Source organism: Oratosquilla oratoria, chromosome 26, assembly GCF_046742065.1.
Source record: "Oratosquilla oratoria isolate Oo_2021 chromosome 26, ASM4674206v1, whole genome shotgun sequence".
NCBI lineage: Eukaryota > Metazoa > Arthropoda > Malacostraca > Stomatopoda > Squillidae > Oratosquilla > Oratosquilla oratoria.
In genome coordinates, this window is record NC_134802.1 from 5,196,188 (window position 1) to 5,211,902 (window position 15,715).

Here is a 15,715-nt window from a genome sequence, read left to right on the forward strand (position 1 = left end):
CCTGTGCACTGTGTGTCTCGTCCCACCTTGGCTATCACATTTATCACTAAACTTTAGCTTCTTCTTAGCACCAGGAGCCATAGTTGTAAATAATAGTTACACAAATAAGTAAATACTTAAATAATTCTCGCCGCGACACTTGACGCACACACGTCTCACGGAAGTTGGCGGAACACTGGCTGGCTGGAGCCGAGGACCAGTCTGCTTGTTGCCGGTCAACAGTGCTACCATAGGCCTACCTCATGACCAAATATGGCAGCGATACCAATGCTAGCGCGGTTTTTATTAGCGCTCAAAGTAGCTGTCCCATTTAAGGACTGTCGGACTTTTTACGACACAGTCCTGTTTAAGGCCTGTGGGACTGTATGGGTTAAGGCTGTCTTTCTGTTCAAGAAGTCTAATGCTGACCCTGTTAAGGCAGCATCTAATTATTTGATGAGTATCATGAAAAAGGATTCTTTTCCTGCTGAATTGGCTTATTTGCAGAACTCCAACACTAATGACATACCTCCTTTGGCAAGTCAAATGAACTTGTTCTTGGACAAGAATAGTTTGATAAGATCCAAGGGCAGAATTGACAAGAACATTAACCTTAAATATGAGGTTGTCAATCCCCCTTTTTTTGTCCAAATCTCATCATTTGACTAAAATCCTAATTTACTTTGCACATTGCCAAGTTATGCACATGAGACTACAAGCCACACTTAATTTCCTTCATATGCATGGATTCTGGATCCTTAAGGCCAGACAAGCTGTTTTATGCATTTTGAAGGATTGTATAGTTTGTAGGAAATACAATTCCCATGCAGTTAATCATCATCCTTCTTCCTCTTTACCTGCCTCAAGAGTGAATCTAAGTGTGCCCTTTGCCCATACTGGTGTAGACTACATGAGGCATTTATGGGTCAGAGACAGGAATAGAGAGAAGGTAAAGGCATATATATTAAAATTTACTTGTTTCAATACTAGAGCAGTTCATTTAGAAGTTGTGGATACTATGTCCACTCCTGAGTTCATTTTGGCTTTCGTTAGGTTTGCTAACAGGTATGGAATTCCTTCTGCTGTTTATTCTGACTGCTAAATCTTTTGTACAAGCGGGAAATGTTATTGAACATCTTTTGTCTTCTTCTGAATTTGATCAGTTCTACATTACCTTTGCCCTCCACAATTTTTGTCACATTCAAGTTTTTCTTGGCCAAGAACATGATTCCTCCTCCCTGTTTTTCATCTCTATTTTTAATCCAGTAATTGTATAGCCTTTGTCCAACATTGATAGGTGGTATTGCACCCCTTAAATTAGTCTCCACAATTCCCATTATATCTGGTTTTTCTTCTAACAGGTAATCATTAAGTTCATTCAGTCCTGAAATTAATCTGTTGATGTTAGTATAGGCAAATTTTTTCCTTTCTCCATCTTTTTTCTGATTTTGGTTTGCCCATTCTGATGTACCATTTTCTCAGTCTCATGTCGATTACTCTCCAATAGAATTCCTAGCTTTTGGTCTCCGTTCTCTGTTCTCTTTGCATTTTTTAGTCATAATACACATGACTGAGATTAAATAAGAGGAATAAGGGGAGGTCACTGAATACTAGGAAAGATTAAGGAAAAGGTGGACCAAATATCTGGGAACAGGAAAGGTTAAGGATAAGATGGAACATTTGGCTGAGTGAAAGACATTAACTGACAACTGAGGAACAAAAGGAAGAAGAAAAATTTGGAAGTAGTGTGCCAGACCAGTAGGACAATTACAGACATCATGAGGATGAGAATAAACATCCGCAAAATGCTGGACAATAAAGCCAGTGTTTATCGGATTCCATGCTCGGGATGTGGAAAATCCCATATTGGGGAAACATCAAAAGTAAAAATAGAATATCAGGACAATATAAAATTGGAACTAAGGAGGTAAAGAAAGTGGGATCTGAAAAAGATTTGGGAGTAATTATCTCATTTGACTTGTCCTATGATAAACAAAATTGTCAGAGAATCCTATAACTTGCTAAGATCAGTAAAAGTGGCATTTACATATTTGGACAAAGAAATTACTAAAAAGATATAAGTCACACTGATAAGGCCTAGACTAGAAAAAGTGACATTTACATATTTGGACAAAGAAATTATTAAAAATATATTGGTCACACTGATAAGGCCTAGACTAGAATATGTGGCGACATTGTGGTCACCCAGTACCAAAAAGAATACAAAGAAAATAGAATCCAGAGAGCAGCCACAAAAATGGCTCCTGCACTTTCAAGCTTGCCATATGAGGAGAGACTGGCTAAATTGGAGTTACCAACTCTGGAGCAAAGAATAGAGAGAGGCGACCTACTGACCATCTACAGAATGATGAAGGGCACAGAAATACTCAATAGAGAGGACTTGTTAAACTGGGACAAGAGAAACACAAGAGGACATGGAAAGAAACTCAAAAACATAATTATAGAAGAGATCTGAAGAAGAACAGTTTTCCACATAGAGTGGTGGACACTTAGAACAAACTGGATAAAAAAGATAGTGTGTGCAAAAACCATTCATGAATTTAAGAGCAAACTAGACACTGCGAGATACAAAGGCCGGGACACCACGAGTGTAGCTCCCCTTCTTGTAAAATACAACTAGGTAAATACGTGATCTAAAACCAGAATCCGAGAACACTGATACAATGTCTGCCATGATGTCACCCACCACCACCATGTGTATTGCACAGAGGAATAGTAGCAACCACTTGATGGGCTGGGAGAATGTAGAATTTCTGGAATGTGAGTGACAAAATCTGTAGAAAATGTTTGGAAGGAGCCATCATACAAGGAACCAACACATTTGAACAAAATAGGGGCATGTTCAATATCTCACCCCCACCTAATTCCTTTAATATCCATTGCCAACAAAATTTCAAGCTATCCCTAGTTGCTCTTCAAAATCCCCATTTTTCCTCTCAAGGTTGTTGTCCACCCTCAGTAGACTGTTGCGTACCTTTCTCATTTTCTTTTTCCTTTTGTTCCTTGGTTGTGAGCTAATGTCCTTCACCCAGCCAATTGTTCCATCTTAACCACTTCCATACGGTAACGCGTATGTAGGCGACATGAGGAGCAAGTGGGTACTTGATGATGCCGACGTCGGCATCTTGATTATATTTATTTTAGTTGTACCTATGTAACATCCATTCTCTCTAAACGGGCTTCATCATATTTTCTATGGTTATCAAATTACACGGGTGAAAGAGAACGAACGATTGAGCACTGATTTTATTTTTTTATAATGAGATTATTATGACACAACATCGCACGTCGAGCAGCTAATGCTGCCAGATGTGCGATGTGCACCGGAGTGAAGAGGTTAATAACTTTTCCTGTTCCTAGACATTTGGTCCACCTAATCCTTAACCTTTCCAAGTATTTAGTAATGAGAAAAGTGAAGAGGAAAGGGAGGGTTTTAGGGTTGATTGAAATTAGTATGTAGATAGAATTGGGAGGAAAATAAATTTAATCATGTTAGGGAATCTCAGTTTTTGATTAGGAGATTAGTGATAGGATAATGTGGCTAAAGGTGAAATTGAGATGGGAGATGTTGGATTTTGTGAGTGTACATATACCTGTTAGTGAGAAAAGTGAAAAAGAAAAATATTTTTATTGATGTAAATGAGTATATAGAGCTTGAATTTTTTTTTAGAAGAAAGGAAATTTAGAAATAGAGGTAGAGAATTGCTGAGAGTAAGCAAGTTGAATGACAAGGGTAAAAAAGAAATAATACCAGAAGCTAAGAGAAGTGTGGGAGGTGATGAGGGATAGAGGGTAGGCAGGACTAGAAGATTGGGTGTATTTCAAAGAGGAATTGATCAAATACACAAAGATGGTATGTAGAACAAGGAGAATGGGAAGGAACAGTTGTGGATGGTGGTGGAAGAGAAAAAAGCAGTCATATGAGGATTGCAAGGTGGAATTGGGGAAGCATGTGAGAGGTGCAAAAAGAAGAAAGCAAAGCATAATGTGAGGGAGCAAAAAGGATGACATATGTAAAATGGGGTAGCAGTTTGATTTAGAATTTTGATAAGTGTGAAAAGATATTTTGAAAGAAAGTTAAGAGAGGTAGACAGGAAATGGTAAAGGATGCAAATAGATATTATTTCTGGAATTAATGGCTGTAAGAGGAAGATGGGTAGAGTATTTCAGAAAATTAATAAAAGATATTATGGAGAGATTGATTATAGGAGTGGGAGAAGCTAGGAAAATGACTGCAGTGAGAGAAGAAAGTGACAGGATTATAAGAAAAATGTATATATAAAGAGCAATGAAAGTGGCAAATGCTCCAAAAGAGAGAGTGCTGGGTGGATTGTATCAAGATCTGGAGAAACCCTTCAATGAGGTACTCTACAATTGACTTACAAGAAAAATTTAAATTATTGATGGACTAAGAGGTAGATTTCAGTGGATAGAAGATTTCCTAAAAGACAGGTACATGATGACAGGAATAAAAGAGATGAGGATGAAGGACAATGACTAGCAATCCTTTAAAGTATAACCATTATCAAAACTAAAGGTCTCTGATTTTACCGGAATATGTTTCTAATATTTATCAAAGTCAATAATAGCTAAATAAATTACATAAAAACTCATTTTTTTATTGTTGTGTTCCATGATGTGCCATATATCATGTTCGTGATGTGTCATGTTCCCTGATGTGCCATAATGGATACACAAAGAGATGCAGATGTGGCACTGGGAACCACCCTAGCAAGCGCCATAATTGCTTGCCATCCTTAGTGTAAATGACTATTGATGTTAAATTCAACCAATTAGTAGGTTATCTTAAGTTAGAAAATAAAATTTGAACATGAATCTGGCTCTACCTTATGTAAGTACCCTAGTTGCAGGATGCCCAAGGAACAGTGACGGAATAGTACACAAATAGGACAGGGAGGTCAGGGATCACCCAAACAAAAGCGGAGCAGAAAACTAGCGTTGCCATATATTAACAATTTTCTCTCTATAAACTTATCTAGTCTTCGTAAGTTTGTAAACCTTCTTCACACAAAAAAAAGTGGATGGATTGTGTGAAGCCAGGTAGATAGGAATAGGGTTGGCTTACAAATGTAACAAATTGGTACTTGCCGTTGACACTGTGTCATAAATTTCTGTATGAAAAGGAGGAGACATGGGCCGTAGCTCTCTCTGACTCCTTCACTTGTACCCTTTTATATTCTCCAACTTAGTATAAGTTGTAACATATACAGTAGCCGCGAAAAGTTTGGGCGCAAAATTATAGGCGCCCCAACTTTCCCCTAAACTCAAAACATGCGAAAAATACAACTTTCCACCCAAACTTTTCGCTATTTTTCAATGCTAACGTTTGTACCCGTATTTAGCCGAGACAATACACACTATTTGGCAACTCTGTTTAGGCGCACTCGATGTCACATGGAGTCAGATTCTAAACATCTCTCACAGAGAGTAGTCTTTTTTTTGCGGTGGTCTCTGTTTTTGTGCCTTGATATCTCCGTAATGGGAAGTGGTAAAGAGCTGGAAAGAGACACAGTTGTTACAATCATAACCCTCTATAAGGAGGGTTATAAGTGTAAAGATATTGCTACTCGTGTGGGAATTGGAGTGCGTCAAGTGCAAAAGTGGACCAAGAAATTTTGAGACGAAGGAAGTGACATCATTCGTACTCCAAAGCATCGCTCTGGTCGGCCAAGGAAGATATCAAATCGTACTTCTACGGTTCTAACTGCCTCCTACGGTTATTAGGAGGCAGTTAGAACCGTAGAAGTACGATTTGATATCTTCCTTGGCCGACCAGAGCGATGCTTTGGAGTACGAATGATGTCACTTCCTTCGTCTCAAAATTTCTTGGTCCACTTTTGCACTTGACGCACTCCAATTCCCACACGAGTAGCAATATCTTTACACTTATAACCCTCCTTATAGAGGGTTATGATTGTAACAACTGTGTCTCTTTCCAGCTCTTTACCACTTCCCATTACGGAGATATCAAGGCACAAAAACAGAGACCACCGCAAAAAAAAGACTACTCTCTGTGAGAGATGTTTAGAATCTGACTCCATGTGACATCGAGTGCGCCTAAACAGAGTTGCCAAATAGTGTGTATTGTCTCGGCTAAATACGGGTACAAACGCTAGCATTGAAAAATAGCGAAAAGTTTGGGTGGAAAGTTGTATTTTTTGCATGTTAAGAGTTTAGGGAAAAGTTGGGGCGCCTATAATTTTGCGCCCAAACTTTTTGCGGCCACTGTATATCATGTAAATTAAATAGTTTTGCTCCTCACCCTTTCCTTGTCCTTGTAAAGCAAGAAAATCACTTTCACAGGTAAATAATCATACTAGCTACTGGATTGAAGGAATTGTTCAAATTATGGTTGAGATTTGATACATTAACTCAAATATAGAACCTAGTCTGTCACATATAAATGGGGGCCTGACCAGGATCAACTTTCTTCTTCACTGGATATAGAAATTGGTGTTTGCAAAATACTCAAGAGAAAATAGGAAGATAGAGAAGTTAGGTCACGTAGTGAATTCAAAATGTGATCAATCATAGTGATCTAGACAAATGGATGCGTGGGGAAAATGCGGTAACTACCGAGAAGGTCCTGGAGGTGATAGCAATTGAACAATTCCTTAACTTACTGAACAGTGAGGCTAGGCAATGTGTAACCATGCAGAAATGTAAGACGTTATTACAAGCGGCAAGCTTTGCAGAAAATTTTATGCTAAGAGCAAGTGAAAATAGGAAGAAAAGCATGATACATACTCAGAGGTGTGAGAACAGAGGCACATATGTGATTCTGAGTCAGATATATAAGGCCACAAGTAGGGGATAGTTGGAGGAAACTGGTCCAGTGTTTTAGCTGTGGGAGAATAGGGCATAGAACTAAGGATTGTTATGCTAGGCAAAGTGAACAAAATTATAGGCAGAGAGGACATCAGCTTAGTGTGAACACCTTAGTCCCTAACTTTGACTCCCAAACTAGTTCCCCACTCACCAAAGATTAGGTTACAGACCAATGTTGCAGGTGTATAAGACAAGTGGAGTACCACAATATTCATCTTGTAAACTGTTATTTGCTCAGTGCTAATAACATTGAACATTACTGCCTTAAATGCCCTACAGTGGCTGACTGAATCTCTCATAGACTGTCTGTCATAGATGTATGGAAATATTTGCTTGCTGATGACCATTTAGATGCACTTCTACCATCACCTACAATTTGTTAAATGCCAATTGTAATAGTCTATGACAGGATATTTCTGACAGTTAAATTTTAGTTTTGCCATCTGTAATTTACACTTGATATGTTATGACTACCGTATATTAACAGTACAATATATTATTGTAATCCATTTTTATTTTGCTATATTGTTGTCTATAAGTGCATGGTGCTGTAAGTAGCTTCATTTCTTGTAAAGTTAATTTCAGCAATACTAAATATTATAAACTGTACCTTATCTCTCATATGCTGTCAATAACTGCAAAATGTATATAACTTTTATTTCTGGTATTTCTTTCATTCTTGATTGCCATATAGATTGCCCTTAGAGATTCATACTCAAATTGGGAAGATAAAATAAGCGGAGTCCCCCAAGGCTCTGTATTGGCTCCGATAATGTTTGCTATTTACATAAACGACATGGATGAAAGCGTGGAAAGTTATATGACTTCTTTGCAGGTGATGTGAAACTATTAAAGAGAGTAAGTACAGAGGAAGATTGCAAATCTTTTCAAGTCTGGAAGTGGAGTCAAAAGAGTGAAGTGAACTTCAACATTAAGAAATTAGTCTAATGGAATTTGGAAAAAGGAAAAATAGAATCTTTGGATCAATATAAAATTGGTACAAAGGAAGTAAAAAAGTAAACTCGGAAAGGGACCTAGAAGTAACTATCTCAATGACATGATGCCAGACAGACATGTCAACAAATTAGTCGGAGAAACTTTTAACTTTAAGATCAGTGAAAGTGGCCTTTTACTACATGGATGATGAAATAGTAAAGAAAATACTAGTTACACTGATAAGACCGAAATTGGAATACACAGCGTCACTATGGACGCCTAGTACCAAAAATAAATAAATAAATAAACTAAAAAGAATTCAAAGAGCAATGACAAAGATGGCACCAACACTTTGCAATTTGACATACAAAGATTAGACAGACTAAATTTACCAACCCTGGAAGAAAGAGGTGATTTGATAACCATTTACAGAATTATGAAAGGGATGGAAATTTTTGATAGGGATGACCCACTAAAATGGGACAGAAGAAATACAAGAGGATATGAGAAGAAACTTAAGAAAGACAGTTACAGAAAAGATCTGAAAAGGAATAGCTTTCCACACAGAGTGATAGATATTTGGAACAAACTGAAAGAGGAAATGGTGAGTGCTAAAACTATACATGACTTTAAGAAAAAACTGGATGCAGAAAGATACAAGAGCGGGTCACTACGAGCATAGCTCTCCTCCTGCAAAATACAGCTAGGTAAATACTTGTCTACAATATCCCACCTCAGTCAGTGTGACCTGCAAGTCAAATACTATGTACAAAGCTAACTCTTGCTATACCAGGACTGCTGCTCACTGAGTGTAATGAATTAATAAAAGCAAAAAAAGCCTACCAATGTGTGTTATCCATCTATTGCTCCAGCCAGTCATTTTTGGATTGATTGAAATCTGGAGACACCAGTTCTTCTTCAGAGAAATATTCATGCTCAGATTTATATTCCCTGTGATTCACTGTTTTCATACATATTTAGAGAGTCAAAGAGACAATGAAATCCTCTCAACATTGCTGAAGTGTCTTGCTATTTGATAATATTGTTTATATTGACATGGCTTGTGTTGTTGATGTTGTTGTCGTTCCCTAGACTGTCTGTCCGAGCAGTCCCGTCTCCCCAAGGAATGCTACAGCTGAAACTGGGTTTTCCCACAAATCCTTTATAGAGTGTATGTTGTGTTGTTTGCGTGCATGATTGTGTATAATGCAGTCTTCCATTATGTGTTGTATGGTATGGGGTGAAGTGTTACATCCTGGGCAGCTGTTCACAATGCGGTCATCCAGCCTCTTCTGGTAGCTTAGAAGTGCTGGGTGGTGGCCGCACCGCAGTCTGGCCAAGTGGACTCTGTCCTTTCGTGGGAGAGAGGATTCAGAAGGGTGGATATCAGGGGGTCTGGCATGCAGCAGTGTGTTGTCTTTCAGTGTGTTAATGGAGCGGTGAGTGATATGCTTATGAATATATTTCCGGAGGCTGGTATTTGGTGGTTGTGGAGGAATAGAAGAGAGTATCTGTGCATGATAAAGGTCTTTGGGTGTTGTTTTAATGTTTCTTGGTGTGTGTGGGTGTTCTGCTAAGTAGTGTAGCGGGTGTGATGTGTTTGTGGTGGCTGCGGCAAGTGTTTGTGTGCCTCTCATGTCGAGGTGGTCCTTGACTTTGAGGACTTTTGTTTCATGGTGTAAATGGTCTGTAGGTGTTGTATTTGTGCAGCCTGTAATTGTTTTTAGGGCTTTGTTTTGTATGATTTGAAGGGTGTTGTGGTGTGTCTCACTGAGATTAGGAGCCCATGCAGGACTCGCATAATTCAACACTGAGCGTATGCATTGTTTGTATATTGTTATATTAGTTTCTTTGTTTTGTCCAAATGTCGTTCCAGTGATTGACTTAAGTGTGTTAAGTCTAGGTGTGCATTTGTTTTTTATGTTTGTGATGTGTTGTTTGAAAGACATGGATGTATCGTATGTTACACCAAGAATTTTCGGTGTGTTTGTGTGTGGTATTAGAGTGTTGTTGATGTAGAGATGAGGTATGTATTTGTGTTCTTTTGTCCAGTTGGTGAGAAGTGTTACTGTAGATTTGGTTGGAGCTATTTGAGTCTGTTTGTGATGAACCATGTGTTGAGTGTATGAAGGTATGGCTGGATTATTTCTGCAGCTTTGTGTTACGATGTGTGGATGCGATTGTTATGTCGTCTGCGTAGGAAGAGATTTGTATTTCTGAGGTGTCTGGTGTGGGTAAGTCATGCATGTATAGATTAAATAGTGTAGGGAATAGAACAGAGCCCTGTGGTACTCCATTCTTAACGTTTCTGATGTGCGATGATTGGCCATTATATGACACGTAAGCATTCCTACCTGCCAGATAATTGGCCAGCCATCTTTTGGTGTTATTGTGCATGTCTGTGTTATATATTTTATTTGTTAGGTTGTGGCGGAGGATAGCATCAAAAGCTTTACTAATGTCTAATGTAATGAGAAGTGTTCTGTGGTGGGGCCTATCTGAATTGATGCCATCTAAAATTCTTTGTGTGAGGTTTATCAGAAGAGTGTTTGTGGAGTGTAGTGGCCTAAAACCGTGTTGTGAGTCAGCAAGGGGAATATGTGGTGTGACAAGTTGAAGTATTAGGCGTTCAATGACTTTAGAGGGGGTGCAGAGAAGTGTGATTGGGCGGTGCAATGTTGGGATTGTTGGGTCTTTGTTCGGTTTTGGAATGGTGATTATTTTACCATGCTTCCAGATGTCAGGTATAGTGTTGTGTGAATAGCTGTAGTTTGCAATGTTTGTGAGTACGTGTATACCTTGTGGTCCAATGTGTTTTAGGTGGATGTTGCTTATGTTATTAGGGCCACAGGCAGATGAGTGCTTGAGATTATGTATTATGAGTTTTGTCTGACTGTCAATGAAGGGTGTATAGTCTGAGTCTGTGGGGAAGTCTTTCTTACGTCGAATGATGCGTCGGTCGTCAGGGTGAGAAGTGAGATGGCTTGTCTGTGCAAAATGATGTATGAGTGCGTTTGCTTATTGTCTGTTTGAGGGTAGATAATCTGTTGTTGTGATTATTGCTGCGTGAGAGCGTGTAGTGTTACTGTTGGATAGTGTAATGCTGTTGAGTGTTTTGTACAATTTGCTGGTGTTTGTTTTGTGATCAAGTGCATTGTGTTGATACACTTTGTGACATCATCACCAAAATATGGCACTGTATGCTGTGTTTTAAATTGCAAACTAGCATATGATTTTTTTTTTTTTTTTTTTTTTTTTTTTTAATAAAGTCCCTCAAAAACTACTTTCTTAGATTTATTTTAATAATGGTTCTTGTGAAAATAGATAATATTATAAAAGAAAAAGTGCAAAGTTGTACATGTGGTTACCTTTTCAGTGTAATTTTCCTTATCTATGTAAATGACATGATGAAATGTAAAGCTATGCAAACATTTATGGATGATGCAGATCATAAAAAAGTGAGGCATGAAAGAAGAAAGGTTATTGCTGAAAGATCTAGACAGCACATAGACTTGGAGTCAAGAGTGGAAAATTATTTTCACCACCAGAAAGTGCAAAGAATTAGAAGAGAGAAATAGTAAAAAAAAAAAAAAAAAAAAAAAAAAAAAAATTGATTATATCTGAAGGATGTGAAGAAATTCAAATTTCCATAGTCATATAAACTCTTTTAACAGAATAAAAGATGATGTAGGTCTTGTTAGAGCAAAAAACAAAGCTAAAATTAGGTATCATATGGAGAATAAGAGGCAGGATCTCATGAGCATAGCTCCTTTTCTGAATACTACAAGGTGAGTAATAGTGTGATTCCTTTTCAGATTGTGGATGGTGTGATTACCGAAGATAGTGATGCTTTTCTGTATGGTGCCCAAACTGTCTACAGACAATTATCTACTGGCCACAAAAACTTTTCAGCTCTCAGGTATTGGTTGCATAATATTTCCCTGTTATATTTGCATCATTGAATGTACCCAGTTATAATAATTGTTGCCTCGGTGTTGACTGAAAACTTGTAGCTCATTAGTGGCAATTATGAATCCTCAGGTCTTTTCATAAATTCATTTAGAAAGTAAAATTTGATTGCCATCTCTTTTGTATTAGTGTGGGAGATTTCAGTGTCACTTGATTATAGTATTAGTAGGGCTGCAGTTGCCAATTATCACCTCTCCTTGGGTGAAAAGGTGGAAATACCGTTCAACTTGTTAGACCTGATACATTGACTGTCAGTCCCTCAGGGCTGCACCTCCACATGGATGTTGATAGGTATTGAAGATGGTGAGTAGGGAAATGATTCTGATACTCATTATATAGGACCAATTTTGCATACTATTTGCCCATTAATTCTAAGTACATATTCATTCTTGACTTCTTGTAGGAATGTGCCCATCAGGGTTACAGAGAGCTGGATGCCTAGTCTCATCACTACTTCCTCCTTAAGCTGTCTTTTATGACCCAAATGGGAAAACTCAGTAGCAGTATTCTTTCTTCCTACTACAGGGGGTAGGCATAAAATGGAAATGCATATTCAGAGAAGTGGTACAGGACAATATAAAGAGCAGGGAGGAACATTCAGAGTACAATAAAAAGGCATAATTTCTCCATAGATAGATAATTCTTCCATGACAGACAAAATAATGCATGTCTCTGGTCCATAGGGGCACCCCATATAGCCCCTGAATTATTAGCTGTATTATCATCAGATTTTACTGTATGATAATACACAGCTAATACACCAGACAGGGTACAAGAAAAAGCTGAGATAAGCGAGAGAAGTGGTGAAGGATAGAGTAGACATAAGAATGGGGGTGTTTCAAGGAGGGAGTGACAAGGTGTGCAAAGATGATATGTGGAACAAGGAGGATGGGAGGGAATAGTAGGAAGGGCAGTGAGTGGTGGGATGATGAAGAAGGTTGTAGAAGAGAAGCAAGTTAGTTGTTCCCTACATTAATCACTTTGGTATGATGACGCTTATGTAGGCGTCATGAGGTGAGAGTGGGTACACAAGGATGCTGGTGTTGGCAGCTTGATTATATATGTATATATATATATATATATGTGTGTGTGTGTGTACATATTTATATATATATATATAATTTTTTTTTTTTTTTTTCAGTTGTACATGAGTTACCTCTGGATTCTGTAAACTAGTTTGGTCACGTTTTCTGTGTTTATTATTACTCAGAGTAAAAGAGAACAATACAGCTGTGACTTTATATTTTATACTGCAAGTAGTATGATGAATTGTACATATGGCAGCCAATGCTACATGCAAGAATTTGACTCGTACTGAAGTGGTTCAGAATCCAGTTTGAGATCCAATCAGGTCCTGAGGCTTTTGTCATATTCAGTAATCCTAGGAGATTGAGCACTTCCCTCACTTCTACATGATGACATGATTACAGTGTTCAGGTCACTAAAGGGGATAGGTTGCATTGACAGAAGAGATCTCATGATTAAAGATGGGAGGGCTTTAAGATTTCATGGAAGTAAATTAAGGAAGACCAGATGTCGAAAGGATGTGAAGAAATACAGTTTTCCATATAGATGTATATTCATGTGGAATAACTTAGAAGGTGACATAGCCCAAGCTCAAACAATACACAAGTTAAAATCTAAATATGATAATTGGAAATCAGAGATGTAAATGAAATTGGGACTGCATGAATTTGAGTCTAGGTATATTCGAAAATTAGAGAAGAGGAGACAGGACCCAATGAGTGTTGCTCCTTTCCTGTATACTACTATTAGGTAAATACCTCTTTCCCTTCAATCTTTCAAAATTGGTAGCCCCAGTACTTTTAGTCTTTCTCCATATGGTTTATCTGCCAGTCTGGGGGCCAATTTGCATGCTGCCCTTTGTATTCTCTTAATCTTGTTTATATCCTTCACTTGGACGTATCAGGGTTTTAATGAGTTTTTTCATCATCTTCTTATCCATATAATGGAATGACACTTTAATCTTTTGCAGTAGTCCATATGTCTCTACCACAATCCTGCTGATATATGTATTTACTTAGTTGTATCTTATGGGAAGAGGAGCTATGCTCATGGTGTCCCATATTTGTATCTTGCAGTGTCTAGTTTGCTCTTAAATTCATGTATAGTTTTTGCACACACTATTGTTTTATCCAGTTTGTTCCAGATATCCACTCTGTGTGGGAAACTTTTTTTTTCAGGTCTTTTCTATAACTATCCTTTTTGAGTTTCTTTTCATGTCCCCTTGTATTTCTCTTATCCCAATTTAGTAAGTCCTCTCTCTCTATCAAGGAATTCTATGCCTTTCATGATTCTGTAAGTGGTCAGCAGGTTGTGTCCTCCTCTTCTTTGTTCCATAGTTGGTAATTTCAATTTAGCCAGTCTCTCCTCATATGACAGGTTTGAAAGTGTAAGGTCACATTATTATGCATAGATGGGGCCATGTATGAACTCAAAGTTTCATCCAGGAGGGTAATAGCTGTCAATCATGAGTCCAGCACATGAACCATGACTGTGGTTAATCACACACACAAAAGGCATTTGATAAAATGCCACACAAAAAACTAATAAGACGACTCGAAACAACAGGTGTACAAGGAAAGTTAATGAAATGGATGGAAGATTTCTTGAATGGGAGAATAATGAGGGTGGCAGTTAGACAAAAACTCAACCCGGGAAGAAATGATAAGTGGAGCCCCACAAGGTTCTGTACTAGCTCCATTAATCTTTGTCATACATATAAATGACATGGATGAAGGTGTTGAATGTTATATGAACTTCTTTGCAGATGATGCAAAACTACTAAAGAAAGTACAGAGAAAGACTGTGAATCACTTCAGAGAGATCTGGACAAAGTCTGAAAATGGAGCCAAAAGTGGGAAGTGAATTTCAACATCAAGAAATGCAGTACAGTATAAGCTCTTTTAACCAGCACGAGTGAGACCAAAGACGTGCCGGAAAGAGAAAATCTCGGTTACGAGAAGGAATATTAAAAAAATACATTTATTGCCTTTATTCATAGAGTACTTAAATAAAATTTATTCAATGGCTTCACTTTTCTTGTTTATTTACCAGTATATTCATATTTATTTATCTTTATTTTCATGAAATATAATGTATGTCTCTTTGTTTAGAATGTTTGTCTTTCTGCATTAAAAATTCATTTTGAAGGCAGTGAAGAGACATCACGTTGTGAGTCCCCATGTAGGTGCACTGCTCTGCAAACTTGATAAATGTTGCCAATCCTTTAGCGGCATCCTTCCACATTACTCTTGGCTCTGGGTCATCTTCCTCTTCACCATCAGCCTCTGTTTCCTTACCATGCTTCTCCTCAATCACTGCCTGAATGATTTCGTCGTCAGTTAGTGTGGGGGTGATAGCTTCGTCATTGTCGACCTCCATCCACTCCTGAAGAGCTTCATCAGTGACGCTAAGCTTAGCACTACCATACATACCCTTCAACTCAGCCATCACTGCCTTCCTTTGTTTCACAACGAAACAGTGGACACTGGGCCTGACGGAGCGGCGGGATTTGTGGGAGATGGCGGGAAAGATGCGCACTACCTCTGGCGGCGGCGGGAGTGGCGCGGGAATTTTAAATTTTATTTTTTTGAATTTTTACATTTTTATACAAAATTGTTATTTCCTCATGAATAATATGCCGATTATAAGAAGGAGCCGGATACGAGAATAACGGACAAAAGAGCTTTTACTGTATAATGGAATTTGGAAAAAGTAAAAATAGAATATACGGGTGTAAGGGTGGACATCCCACCCTTACCACGTGGACTATGTTGGGTCACATGACGGAGCTGGAAGCTTGCAGTCAGTCCAGCGCACCTGACCAGGCCGGAGGAATGTGACCCACGCTAGGGTTGCGTGAGGTCATGCGTAGCTGCCCAGGGCTGCCAACTAGGCCCAACTACGGGGTCACTACTGCCGCTACGCGCATGCGCAG

The 15,715-nt window shown here is 38.4% G+C and overlaps 1 protein-coding gene across 2 annotated transcripts in view; it reads left to right on the plus strand.

The window, feature by feature from the left end:
* LOC143039179 (uncharacterized) overlaps positions 1-15,715 on the plus strand; it is a 387,022-nt gene that overhangs the window by 243,783 nt on the left and 127,524 nt on the right. For both annotated transcript variants that reach the window (XM_076209036.1, XM_076209037.1), the window contains one exon: positions 11,601-11,704. In XM_076209036.1, the coding sequence (XP_076065151.1) occupies positions 11,601-11,704 (104 nt within the window). The remainder of the gene's footprint in view (positions 1-11,600; positions 11,705-15,715) is intronic.